The sequence below is a fragment of the Protomyctophum bolini genome (assembly GCF_963924005.1).
Source record: "Protomyctophum bolini genome assembly, chromosome: 23".
NCBI lineage: Eukaryota > Metazoa > Chordata > Actinopteri > Myctophiformes > Myctophidae > Protomyctophum > Protomyctophum bolini.
In genome coordinates this window covers 2,044,149-2,057,634 of record NC_137884.1, presented here as the reverse complement: position 1 = coordinate 2,057,634, position 13,486 = coordinate 2,044,149, and the positions used below count along the sequence as shown (strand labels likewise).

Sequence of the window (13,486 nt, the reverse complement as noted above, 5' to 3'; positions counted from 1 at the left end):
CATCTAGCCCTGTATTCCCGGAAGAACCTACCATTCATGTCCGTAGCGACCACTGAGGACACTGAAGTCATGTCCTCTGTATTTTTCTGGTGATTTGGGGTTTTAACTGGAAGTGCGGCTACTCCTATTTTTACTATAATTTCCATGAATCCCTGACTGCTTTGCATGACATTTTTGAGAGGTACGACTCGTACGAACGAGGCCTGACTAATACCATGTTTGACCGGAGAGAAATACAGACCAAATGCTCAGCAACAGCCAATGTTTACAATAACAAACTAGAAGCATCATCTTAATAATTTATATTATTTATAATATTAAGTTGCACTTCAACAGTTCAAACAACATCTTCACATAAAGCCGCGTTAACTAAAATGACACACTACATCTTCATAGCTTGCAATAAGTAAAATGACCGATTACAACCTATGTTGATATGAAGCTTGCATCGGGGCTAAAATCCTAAAATCCACACCACACTGCTACCATTGCCTACAGCATGTGGTTCTCAAAGTGGGGTCCAGGGACACCGAGGGGTCCTTGGGGGGGATTCCATTTAAACAGCAGCACAATCATTTGAGTGAATCAAATATGTAATTTCAATATTATTATTATTATTTTTTTTACAATGTCAGCCTCCTGCGATATAAAAGGCAGTGAAAAATGCAATGCAAAGGGTTTTCTTGGCCTCTAAGGGTCGATTCATACTCCTATTTTAGAGCCGAATAAAAGTCGGTTCGGCGCTGTAGAGCCTACAATTTGACGTCATTTGAGGTTCGGGGGGGCGGGTACCGTCCTAAAGTCGGCTCTTCGGTGCTACTGACATTTTCTGACGAGCCGAAATCATTTCGGCACTACAGCGCCGAAACAGGAGTATGAATCGGCCCTTAGGAGAGCACAGACAAGATCGCACACGGATCAGTGCAGTAAAAAACAAATCGGCCTGTTATATATTACTAGGCCCTAGTGGGAATGTGCATGCACATTTCCATGGAAATCGAACGCTGTGATCATGATTGGGGGCATTTTTGTTCAAAACGGATAAAATTGGGCTTGTGGTGGCGTTATAACAGGCCGTTCTGGAAGATTTGGGGCAGAGGTTCGGATTTGGCATCCAGGGTAGTGTGTGTGCACAGTTTGGCATCGACCAGGCCAACGGTGCTGGAGCTTAGCTGTACACGGACGGACGGACGGACGGACCCACACGCGCGTGCACAGTGCACACACGCGCACACACGCACACTCCATCAAAGGTGCCCGGTGGCGTTCCAGAGGCCAAAGGGCATGACCTTAAACTGCCACAGCCCTTTGGCCGATGGAGAAGCCAGAGTCATAGCAAGGGTCAGCTGGTACAGACCAGGCTGAAAGAGAAGTCCCAGAGTCATCGAGGGCTTGGACACCCTTCAAGAAACAGTTTTAAGTATAGCTCTTCAGCTTAATTGGCCCGCCCGACTGAGACTACGGGAGAGACGGCTTGGCGAGCGCTCCCCTCACTGTGGTGCACTTCTGTAGTCAACATCGACGATGACGGCATGGGCAATGACGCGGTCACCGGCTCCGCCACATGAGTGGAAGCCAGACTAGCGACAGCAGCCCCTTCCGCGCCTCGTTGCCCTCCGACATCGCTGGCGAGGGGAGAATGGAGACACCTGCTGCACTGTGATTTACGTGTGCATTCAGAGCCCGGCTGGTAGCACGTTGAATTGGTTCTGTTCTTTTAACTGACCTGAAGTGCAGCTATACTCCTATGTTTTACTAGCCTATATTACTTTCAATGAATCCCTAACCGTTGCTTTGCGAACGAGGCCTATAAGCTACTGTGTCTGACTGCAGAGAAACAGACCACACGCTCAGGAGCAGCAGAAGTTTATAATTACAAACTCCATCTTCATATAAACAAAGCCACATTAAGTACAATTGCAAACAACACGTTGCAATGCAATGTGTCGTGAGCTTGCAGATCAGCAATTTTTGCTTTCTTTTCCTTTCCTCGTGTTTCTTTTTTTTTAATGATGTATAGGCTACATTCCCAGTTCTAGATATTAATGGAAACGTAAACGTACAAGTAAAAAAGAGAAAAAGGCCGCACACTCGTAGCCACGATGCTGTATTTTTATTAGCAACCAACATTTCGGCCTTCTTCAGGGAATACACAAGCCATATGACAAACACACACTTATAGGGGAGCAACAACAGGTGGATTCCATAGGGGGTGTGGTCGTCATCAGGAGAAACGACCACACCCCCTATGGAATGCACCTGTTGTTGCTCCCCTATAAGTGTGTGTTTGTAATAAAAAATACAGCATCGTGGCTACGAGTGTGCGGCCTTTTTCTCTTTTTCTCTTATTTACTGCCTTAGGCCAGCATCTCACCAACACTGGTGTGCGCCCTTTCCTGTTTTGTCTAACGTAAACGTACAAGCCATGACAGAACTTCACGAGTTCTGGACAGTTTCAGGTTATGGAAGGTTCTGGGGTTTACCCTTCCTAGTTGAAAAGGGGTTTGGCACCCTGTTTGCGCACAAATCCACTAAGTTGTGTGTGAACAACATCGGTTCCCAAGCTCTCCTTTTCTCTCGGCCTGTTCTGATAGACACTACATTCCTGGCATCTTCTTAGAGAGACCGCCCAGATCTCTGCTTTGGAGTTATTCTAACGCCGGTGGTGCAGATTAGTTGTTCCTTTCGGCAGAGGTCTGACGTCTGTAGTGCAACGCAGAGGTTCTCACACTTTTACACGTCAAGTTGATATAAATTTGGCTGCGGAACCACACTTACTGTATTAATCACACTAATTAAAGCATTATTTCAAGCTGCTTACACTTTATTCAGGTTCCATAGGATGTGATCATCCAATGTTAAAAACCTACAACCAAACAATCCTATTGTTACAACTCCTGTGAAGTGAGGGGTGCAGCAAGATGAATTTATGTGGGCCACATGATGTCTTACGGTGTCATTTAGTGCCCTAAACAAACATTAAAGTCCAGAGACTTGGCTGGCAGACGACTTACGACATAAGTGCTCTAAACAAACAACATTAGAGCACATGATGTGACTGGGGTAAATGGTGCATTTATATAGCGCCTTTATCCAAGGCGCTTTACATAGATTATGCATTACATTCACCCAGTCACACACACATTCATACACCGATGGCGGCGGAAACCATGCAAGGCACCAACCAGCACATCAGGAGCAATTAGGGGTTCAGTGTCTTGCTCAAGGACTCTGAGGGAGCCCGGGTTCGAACTGGCAACCTTGCGGTTACGATCCAGCCACTCTACCCCTGAGCCACCAGGGGACTTGCTGATACATGTCCATGGACTTGGACTGCCACGTGACGTCATGTCTGAAAGCAGATGTATACAAGCTGGACCCCCCACCATACGGACCCCACTTTGAGAACCACTGTAGCGCCCGCCTTTCCAATGCCAGTGCGAGGTGGATGGCATGAATCTCGCTGTATAGGACCAGAGATGTTGAGTCAAGGCCGGCCACCTGGACGTGGATGAGGTAGATGTTCATCCGGATCACGTCTTAAGTGGCCTTCAAAATTAAGGGTATTCAATCAATTAATTAATTAATTAAGACCTGGCCATGTGTTAATTATCTTCGTATTCATCACCATCTCTGTATAGCATACTTTTAACATAAAACCTTTACATTGTGTTCCTTGTCTGATGTCAGTGATGTGGTCGGTCTCTTTGACTTGAAAATGTCACCCTTTAAAAAAAGAGCACTATGTAAGAGTGTTTGCACATGGATTGTCCATTACTTGGATTTCGTACCTCTTTTCCTGGTTGTTCAAACTCAAATGATTTTGGAGCTAAAGATTAAAGCCCTCTACATCACTCATTCATATAGAGTCAACAGCAGTGGTTCTCAAAGTGTGGTCTCACTCACTGGTCTGGGGTCCTTGGAGAGGTACCCAGCAATAATGTGTTAATATAGCTTCACAATCAGATTTTAACCACTTTAAACTTGGCTATTCAAAAATAGCAGCTAGATAGGCTAAGCTCATAGGGCTCGCTATGAGCTTGTAGATCTTCTACTTTTGAATGATGTGTGCAATCTTTAATTTTTAACTCAAATCTTTGCTTTCCAAAATTGATATGGTAGCCAAATACCGGTAGCCATACCATTGTGGGGGTCCTTAACATGAAAACTTTTGAAAACCATAGCATGGGTCTACGCATGAATATACAAGCATAAAATAAATACACGGAATAACAAAATAAAATACGATTTTAACATCTTACTTTGTGTTGGTTGTCAGGTTGAAGTCGTCAGTGAAGAAAATCCATCAGAAATATATAGGTTACAGTTACGCAACTGGTGTCGCTATGCATGCAGCCAGGTAAGTAAATAAAAGCACTCTAGCCTACTACAGAAAAGCGGGATTTATCTGATGTAGAGTTATAGTGAAATGTTTAATTGTCATTGAAGACTGCGACCTGTTAGTTGATCTAACTAACTATTAGGGCTACTACTATTGTTCCGCTGACCTTAAATCAAACCCAACTCCAATCTGCTCTTCAATGACGCTTCCACCGGGGCGACTGACTGACTGTAAAATATTCTCTCTCTCTCTCTCGCTCTCTCTCTCTCTCCGCCCAGAGGGTCTCTCTCCTCTCTCATACGCGCGCTCAAATTGTCCACTAGCTTAAATACGTATACATATATAGCCTATATATATATATATATATAGGCTATAGCCTATAGTCAGCACATTTTCAGAGTAAAAGCAATATTATTAATCTGTCAGTATAGGCTATAGCTTGCATGATATATGTCCTTTTTTTCTTTTTTTGTACACTGATTTGTGTAGGCTATTAACGCCCAAAATGAAAAATGAAACTATAGGCCTATATTCCAGCAACAGCTGAGACAGCTGACAGTCGCAAATGTCCATTTATATAGGCCTACATTAGCCTATACAACACGGTGGAATTACGGATTTTAGACTTATTCACATCACATTTCATTTTGATTATCCTAATAGGATAATCACATTATGCATGGTGACATTTGGATGTGTTGTAGCCCAGTCTTCACTCGTGTAGAATATTACATAATACAAAATTATAATGTATTTTCTTAGCCCCATAATTTATGTTATGTTACTGTCGAACCCATGGGCGCCTGTTGCTATAGAGATGTCGATATTCAGGAAGCCAGCTAACTCATCTAGTCTCGTGCAGAATGTGATAGCCTAAATGCAGTAAGCTCAATACATGTATTATTTTTGAGGGGCGCTAGCCCCTCCTATTATGCCTACAGGTTTAATTTTAGTTTTTAGTTCAATGTTTGTTTTAAAAACGACATTGACAATTAACAGAAATGTATGTTTGCTTTGTCACCGTTTGTTTTACATCATCATTACATCACGTAATCAATAAGCGCCTCTCACTTCACACGCGCCCCGGCCTCACTTCACACCAACTAACTATGACAGGTTTGTGAAAGCACCAGGAATTCATATGCGTCTAGGCCGGGCTCAGATAGGCGCTGTAACTGCTGTTATAGTAATTATGGTCATTAAACTAAAGGTATACTGGGTGATCCGTTTATATAGAAATGCCGCCATCTAGTGGAGATCAAGATGACTTACTAATACTGGACAGAGTAGCAGCAGCACTGCAGCAGGCCAGGCGGTGACTCTGTCTCTGACTGTCACAGACCGCAGGGACATCTCTACTGTCCTCCTGAGACACAGCAGAGCGTCAGTCTAGGGTCAGGACACACAGCTCATCCTATCACACAGTGAGGTGGTAGAGGACAGTGGGCTGGGCCTGTCGTTCTTTGTCCTCAACAGAGTGCATCTTCTGAGAACAATATAGATTAAAGTTCAAGTTTCTTTAGAAAACATAATTGCGTAACAATATGAATTATGGTTCTTACAATTCAAGAGGACAGCTCTATAAACAAATCAGCACACATCAAACAAAGCAAAAACTAAAGTGTAACAGACACTTTATTTATTGTTTGATGTGTAAATTGTTTTCTGGTAAAACTTGGAAGCTCTTGGGAGGGATGACATCTGGTTCCTTTGGCGTGTGACTCACAGGTTGTGAGAGTGTCCTCCCATTTCTTAAATTGTATAGGCATTGTTTGTAGGCAGGCCCAGAGCCTGTTACTAGTGTTGTTTTTGGCAGCAAATTTAGATTTTAGTTTTAGTCATAGTCTCTTGAATAGTTTTCATTTAGTTTCAGTCACCTGGAATGTTTTAGTGTTAGTCTACTTTTAGTCGACTAAATATCATAAGATTTTAGTCGACTTAAATCTACAGTTGTAACTTGTCGACTTAAATCTAGTTGATTTAGTCGACTATTTTTGGCGGGCCTTGATGCCGTCGTAATGACCTAATGATCTACAAGCTCACAACACGTCGCAGCGCAACGCGTTGTGAACTTGTAGATTTGCTATTTGATAAATGACTTATGGGCTACTGGATCTCTTGTCCACTAGACCCTTAGCATTTTAGTCTAGTTTTTGTTGACACAATTGTCAATACATTTAGTCTCAGCTTTAGTCATCATATCTTAGCTTTCATTTAGTTTTCGTCAGTGAAAAAAGGTAGTCGTCGAACATTTTTAGTCTCAGTATTAGTCGACAAAAACAATACTGCTTTTTACAAAATGTAATACAAATTCTTATTTTTGAGTGGCGCTCCTTATGTATGCACAGCTTTGTGTATGCACGTCTGTATATGAGCACACGGAATGTGCTCAGCTGATTGGCTGAGAATGGAATGTGATGATAAGAGCGCTGCTCACTTCACACAAGTGTAATTTTTCTCCCTATACAACAAAATCCAAAAGGAGGGGAAAAAAATAACACGTGATCATCTTATTCCGTGCATGGTCAGCCACTCAAATCAGCCAAAACGTGGTATGCACAAACACACAAAGCTGGACATATGAGGGTCTAGCCCTAGCGCCCCTCAAAAAAAAAGACAAAAAATAAATGAAAACCCACACATTGTTGCCTGCATGGAGAACAAAAACGACATTGTGAAGGTGATGATAAGACATTCGACCACACTAATTGTGTTATTATTCAGGTATAAGGAATGATCGAGGGGCAGCCATATACCTTTTCAAATTGTGTCTCAAATTTTGAATATTCTTTTTAGGTTAAGTGCAGGCTACTAGTCAGGGACGTGCACACATAGACATCAAAGAGGGCTCCAGCCCCTGCCCGTTTACCCGTCTGTAAACCAACTGCCCTTTCCAGACCACGAATGCAGCATTTAGTTATGATGAAAGAAATGCAAATGCCACTCCTTTCCATGCCATGCCGGAAAAGGCAGTATTTAAGGCAGTATAACTATCACCACCGCATCATACGGCAAAAAAAGAGCGAAAACATGGTAATCCAATATATGGGAGGAGTCCGTCAAGGACAGGGGTCTGGTGAGGCTTTAAGAACGTGCTGTAGGAGTGGGCGAGAGAGCGAGAGACACAACCACAGGAGAGCTAAACAAGATCGTCATCAGACATGTCAGAGCCGCTGTCATAATCCTCATCTGAGTTGTCCAAAAAGGTGACGTTCTCTGCTCCACTCAAAGCCTGCATGTAACATGCTCGTGACTGCATCATCACCTTTCTCATGTCCCACTCCTTCTTGAGTATTATGCAGTGCAGACCTCTCAACCCATCTTCACTTAGGTCCCAGGAGTCTTGGGGGTAGAACACAAAATAAAATCTGTTAGTAACAGTAATCATCAATGGTGTGTATTATATTCATGATCAGGGATGGAGCATGTGATCAGGGGTTCTTACAATTCAGGGATGTCATCAATATTAAGCCCATATATGGAGATCCAAACTCTACATCTGACCTCAAACCCTTAGATCTCCATATATGGAGCTGACCTGTTCAGACATTCCATATGTTGATCTTTCCCCATCCATCCTTCCTCTTCGATGTCTCCCTTTTGACTGATACCAGTCGATTTAAACTCTAGACGGGCCTGGCCCAAAGTTATTAGTGCAGCCATGCCCGGCAGCCGGCAAAAACTTAACAGGCCTGAAAATTAAGATCTTACCAGCCAGCGCTCCCCCAGCAGTCTGCCGTTACCCAGGCGGAATGGCGGATGCGTGCGTCTTACTGGTAATGTATTTTAAGTATATCTATAATGAATTATAGACATACATAGGATGCATAGAAAGTTTTAGCAAAAGATGTTATCGCAATACATACTTGTCATTGTTCCAGAACAAACAATGCAGGACATCTCTTTCAGGTCACGGGCACAAGCTGAAAGAGTTCTCCAGTGATGCTCCATCTCGGTCACAAGGATTTCCTTCTCCTCCTTGAGTCTCCTTACTGCCATGATGGTGTCAAACGCCTTTCTCTTTTTTTTGAGTCCGACATAATCTGGAATGCATTTATGACAAAGATTCACAGGGATTAACGAATTGATGCTTATAACCACAACACTCAAAATTGCCTCTCACCAACTCAACGAGCAAGCGAGTATATTATGGGTCATTACGTGTCAAATTTGTTGGAAGTAGTAAACAGACTAGTGTACACACCACCGTCTTGGAGCTGCCATGGCCATGCTGTATCCACAGTCAGGATTGTGTCCATGCACAGGGATTCTGTGCTAGGAACCATCGCATTGTACCGCTCCACAACAGAAGTAAGGATCTCCGTCTCCCTCCTTATCTTGGTACGGAGCCTGGCACGAGCTTTGTTTCCATCGTTGTCTCTATAGAGACGCTGAGACCTCCGCTTGATACTGGTCACCATCATCTCAATACTGTTGGCCAACGCATCTGGCTCATCAGCAGTAGTTGTTGTTGCTGCAGAGAAGAAATGAGTGTGTGTACAAAACTAAATTATAAGATACAAGGGTTAAGTGTCAGACAGAAAAAGCTATTAAGGAATGTTCTCATTGACCATGAAATATTTTTTCTCTAATGCTACTCTCTAATGTCTATTACTTTGGCATCAGACAGTGACACAGGTCATTGAAAGCTGCTGTTAAGGGTTTGGAGTGTTTGCTGGAGACCAAAATACACAATGCTCACTTAAGCCAGTTGCACACCAAAAATCATATATATATATATAGATATTCCACTGTTAGGTTCTTGGGCTTACGTATGATTCATGATGACTATCTTTTATTTGATGTATTACCATATTCTTTGTTCTTGCTTAATGTGAATCGCTCTGGATTAAGAGCGTTTGATAAATGCCTAAATTGGCTAAATACCCTACCTTATTCTGGAAAACAAAATGTGCATTAACAATAATAATTTTCTCACTTTCTGCCCACTCCTGGACGTCCTTCACCCAGTCTTCCAACTGGCTCTCAGCCACTGCAAAATCAACCTTCATTGATTCCAGGTTCTGGAGCTGGCTTTGAAGATCTTTAACGCACTACAATGACAAAGAAAGACAAGAAAACAAATGTTGTCTCAAACATGTCAAATACTTTCACATGGAACATTAAAGTGGAAAACCAATCATTATCAACATTGAACTATGTCATTATACCTTAGAGTTGTTGTGTAGAACGATACAATTTTGTGATGTCACTGATCACATGACATAATCTAATGGTGCATTCACACGGGCAGATTAAACAATACAAAAACGCGTTGTGAGATTTGAAGCAGATACATTCATCGTTGAGCCTTTGCAACGTCATGTCGCTGCATGGCTTCCTTTGACAATGAATCGTTTAATCTGCCTCCTGTGAAGGCAACATAAACGGAGGTTTATGCTAAACAGAAGGGGGGACTTTTTCATTCCTTCGACACTAAGGTATATTAATGACACAGTTCACTGTTGTAAATGAGTAGATTTCCCCTTTAAAGATCTTTAAAGAACATTACTGATGTCATTACCTTCCGATATCGGCGAGACAAAGAGGTGGCTAAATTGGCAAACTTCTGTTGATTCCAGCGCATTGCCATAAGCGTCAACATGTCTGTCCTGCAAATATAAAAAAGTTGCAAACATTAACCAAACTATTTTGCCGATTACATGGTCACGAGGGTCAACATGTCTGTGTGTGATTCAAACTGAAATTGATGTTTAATATCATCATAATATAGGTTAACCCATTTAGAACTGAGGATGCATATGTGTCACCTCATTGTTTTAAAAGCTTTAACCATAAACCATTATTTTTTGCTTTATCTGTTGAAATATAGCAGCTTAAAGCTATGAAGTGCTATTTTTTTGTGCAAATCCTTAAATATATATTCTTTCACAACAACATATTGTCAAATAGGGGTATTTGGGGATAATTATGTGGGTCCTTGACATACAAAAATTTGAGGACCAGACATTTTGTAGAATTTGGTCCCAGGTGTTAATGGGTTAACACATTTGCGAGTACGATTATACAGTATATGTAATGACCATTTCCTGTATTAGCAGGGAGCTGTCAAAGGGCTGGTATAAGAGGCTCCTTGAGGAGGTCTTATAGAGAGGATCTGTATCTTGCCTTCGGCGTTGGAAGTACCTCCTTTTTATATTGCTTGTAGTATATTATTATATTATTGATCTTCTTTCTACTGCTTCTTCTTCTGACTGACTGACTGGCACACTTCTTAGTCTGACTGACTGCTGAGTCTGTGCCACACTTTATAGGGTGACATGACGTTGTGGCCTGACGTCACGCCACCGACCGTTTCGTGACAACAGTATATGCACATTTTTTAAATGTTGCAGTATGTGGTCATCTCACCAGCTTTAGACATGTGCTTGGTGGTCACTCCAATCCTTGAGAGGAAGGCGTTACATTGCTCCACCTCCTCCCCTAGTGTCTGACCCGCGCCATCCTGGTATTGTCCACTCCATTTCACCTGGGTAAATATACAACAACAAATACAATGCACAGATGATGTTGACATCCATGTGCTGGTGTTCTGATAAAGAAATCACATGAGAATGTTTCCTTACCTCACATTTGAAGTCGTGGGCCTTGGCGTGAAACACTGACAAGAAGGGCTTCATGTCGAGAAGCTGTTTCAGCTCTGGACATTTGTTGCTGACCTTTTGCAGGTAGGGCCAGTATTTGCAGGCCACGTCCATGCAGAAGAAATTTATTTTCCTGCTGGCCAGCTGGTTCTGTAGGTACAATGGGTACGCAAATATTTCCCCCCTGAACACGTTAAGTGCCCCGTGTAGCACTCCATGCCTGCACACTGCCAGCTCCAGCCCCTCCTCGTCAAGGTTACTGATGGACTTTTTGGACGTCTCCCTGGCTGCAGACCACTGACCACCACAAACGCCTCTTCCAGAGACCTACAATATGGAAAATGGATAATGAAAACATTTTCGTATAAGCAATGAGCTTATTGTAAAAATCTACGAGGGAACCTAGGGTACCGCCGTCCAAAATTCAGAAAAGGTAACCGAGGGTTCCGAAAAGGGGCTAGCTAGTATGCAATCTTACATGATTGGTGGTCTGGTGAATGTAGTCCACAAAGCTGGAGACATCTTCATCGCTTGCGATGAATTTTCCATCAAAGATGGCCTGTTCCTCAGATCTAAGAAAGAAAGACAACATACTCAACATTGTCATTTTACATCTTTCAGGCTAAGGTTTCTTGGTGCAAATAAGACAAGTCTTTTGTTTTCTTGGTAATTTTAATGCTGTTACATTATACTCATTTTGAATTACCTGGCTGCTGCGCTCTTAAAGCGATACAGTTTACGATTCCCATCCACCGAAATCGCTACCATTTCTGGCGTGCAAGCAGGACAACTGAAGGGCTCCTCCTTGCAGATATTGTCTACCTCGAACTGTACAACTTCCCACTGAAAGTAGCTTTTCAGGAAGGAATCGGCACAGATGGTCCCAGTCTATTTCAAAATAGGAAAATCAACTGCTAATAACGAGCAACAAATTAAACGCACATGAAAAAAATACTGTAGGCTAAATACCGTACTCACTCTGCCAAAGTGGACAGTTCGAGCTTGTAGCATTCTTAAAAATGCCTGACAGGACAAGCCTGGTGAAGCCATCTTCATTTGGTGAAAAGAAAAAAAGACATCCGTGTCATACACCGTCGAAAACTGAGGGGTAGCAGGCCAGTAGTTCCTGTGAATGAGATGGTCCACTCCAGCAGTCCACGTGGCTTTGCATGAGTTACAGCTCAGGTCAGGCATCCTGAGATCATATCGTCCTGGAAAAATCAAAGACACTATAATGTAAAACTTAGCGTGGCATAAATTAGTCAATAGGCATGCGTTTGATTTAATAAATACACCTATGACAAACCTTGTGGGAATTACTTAGTAAATATATTTTTTAAGATGCTTTTTAAAAAAGGACAAAAACTAAATCCCATCCTTACCATCTTGTGTGATCACAGCAATGTTCTTTCCCGGGTTGACCCTCAATGCATCTGGACAACTGCAGATATTGTCCGGTATCCGCACAGGTACAAAGCGCTCTGAAAAACATCATACATTTGAATTTAGATAATTGAAGAGACTGAATCTTTACTAAATTAAAAAGATTCATGGCCATAAGTAAAGTAGTAAGCCTTGTCGAGCCATGAGGCCCATATAGGGCAGGAGCCTATCTCCTGTGTCTGTAGGCCACAAGGCCATTGACCATGGCCGTAACACAAGACGAAAAAGGCATTGTTTAAGTGGTCAAACTAATGAGTTTAATGAGCAGAGAGGACGTGGTATGGTCTACTCAGTACTCACAAACAACAACTTACCACAATGGCAATGAGCTTTATCCTCAATACAGGTGGTGGGAGACAAAGGCTGGAAGAACCCGGCAGTCATCGCATTCCTGTTGTGGAACACGTTCCTCATGTCTGTGTGGACGATGATGTCACATCCGGCACACAGGAATGGGCGTGGTTCACAGCCATGACAGGACACAGCAGCTGCATTCACGGCACACTGTTGGCACATGCGTGTGCCTACATTCTGCTTTGCTGCAGTGCTGTTAATCAGCTGGGGTCTCTGTGCCCGCCATCTCTCTAAGAGAGAGCGGTTCCGTGTGGCCCAGTCTGATGAAGCTAGGAGAGGAGCTGTTGGGGTTGGGGCTTCCTCAATGTCAGCCGAGGCAACGCTCAGAGAGTGCTGGAGCTCTTGTAAGAAACGCTCTGTATAAAGAGTATGGGATATTTAAAAACATGTTGTGCTTAGAAAAATAAATAAAAAAGTATAATAATGGCTGTGAAAGGGGTAGTTGCCCATTTATTGTGGCAAATGTGTAATAGAAAGACGTAATTAACATTCAAACTCATTGGCAGATTATTACAATATATATTATGAACATATTGCTTTACACTAATGAAATACACACCAAGGGCAACTGGAGCAACGGAGACCTCAGAGATGGTGTCAGGAAGATCGATCGGAGGAACAGGTTTCTGACTGCAAGCACCTGGACCATCCTTCCGACTCGGACCAGCTATAACAGGACAAAAACAACACCACTCATAACATTATTATAAATTGTCAGCCTAGTTATTATCCTGAGGGGACT

General features: G+C 42.6%; 2 protein-coding genes and 1 long non-coding RNA gene across 4 annotated transcripts in view; all 3 read right to left on the bottom strand.

Annotated features, from left to right (window-relative positions):
- LOC308310841 (carboxypeptidase M-like) overlaps positions 1–5,793 on the bottom strand; it is a 22,659-nt gene extending 16,866 nt beyond the window's left edge. The window contains exon 1 of one of the 2 annotated variants that reach the window (XM_080757285.1): positions 5,615–5,793. In XM_080757285.1, the coding sequence (XP_080613411.1) occupies positions 5,615–5,695 (81 nt within the window). In that variant the 5' untranslated portion in view covers positions 5,696–5,793. Of the gene's footprint in view, positions 1–4,262; positions 4,473–5,614 lie in introns of those variants that run through there. The other variant, XM_080757286.1, reaches the window with a different exon arrangement.
- A 1,688-nt stretch (positions 5,794–7,481) lies between these two features.
- On the bottom strand, positions 7,482–9,929 carry LOC308310603 (uncharacterized protein; the record flags this gene model as incomplete). Its single annotated transcript, XM_080756987.1, has 5 exons — positions 7,482–7,684; positions 8,209–8,385; positions 8,547–8,816; positions 9,282–9,396; positions 9,867–9,929. The coding sequence occupies 5 exons, from the start codon at positions 9,927–9,929 to the stop codon at positions 7,482–7,484; spliced, it is 828 nt and encodes a 275-aa protein (XP_080613113.1).
- Positions 9,930–11,764: 1,835 nt separating this feature from the next.
- LOC308311290 lies at positions 11,765–12,938 on the bottom strand. The gene is made up of 4 exons (XR_013963623.1): positions 12,705–12,938; positions 12,330–12,428; positions 11,926–12,158; positions 11,765–11,835 (listed from the first exon to the last, which is right to left on the bottom strand). It is a non-coding gene; the product is annotated as an uncharacterized lncRNA (long non-coding RNA).
- Between the last annotated feature and the right edge of the window lie 548 nt (positions 12,939–13,486).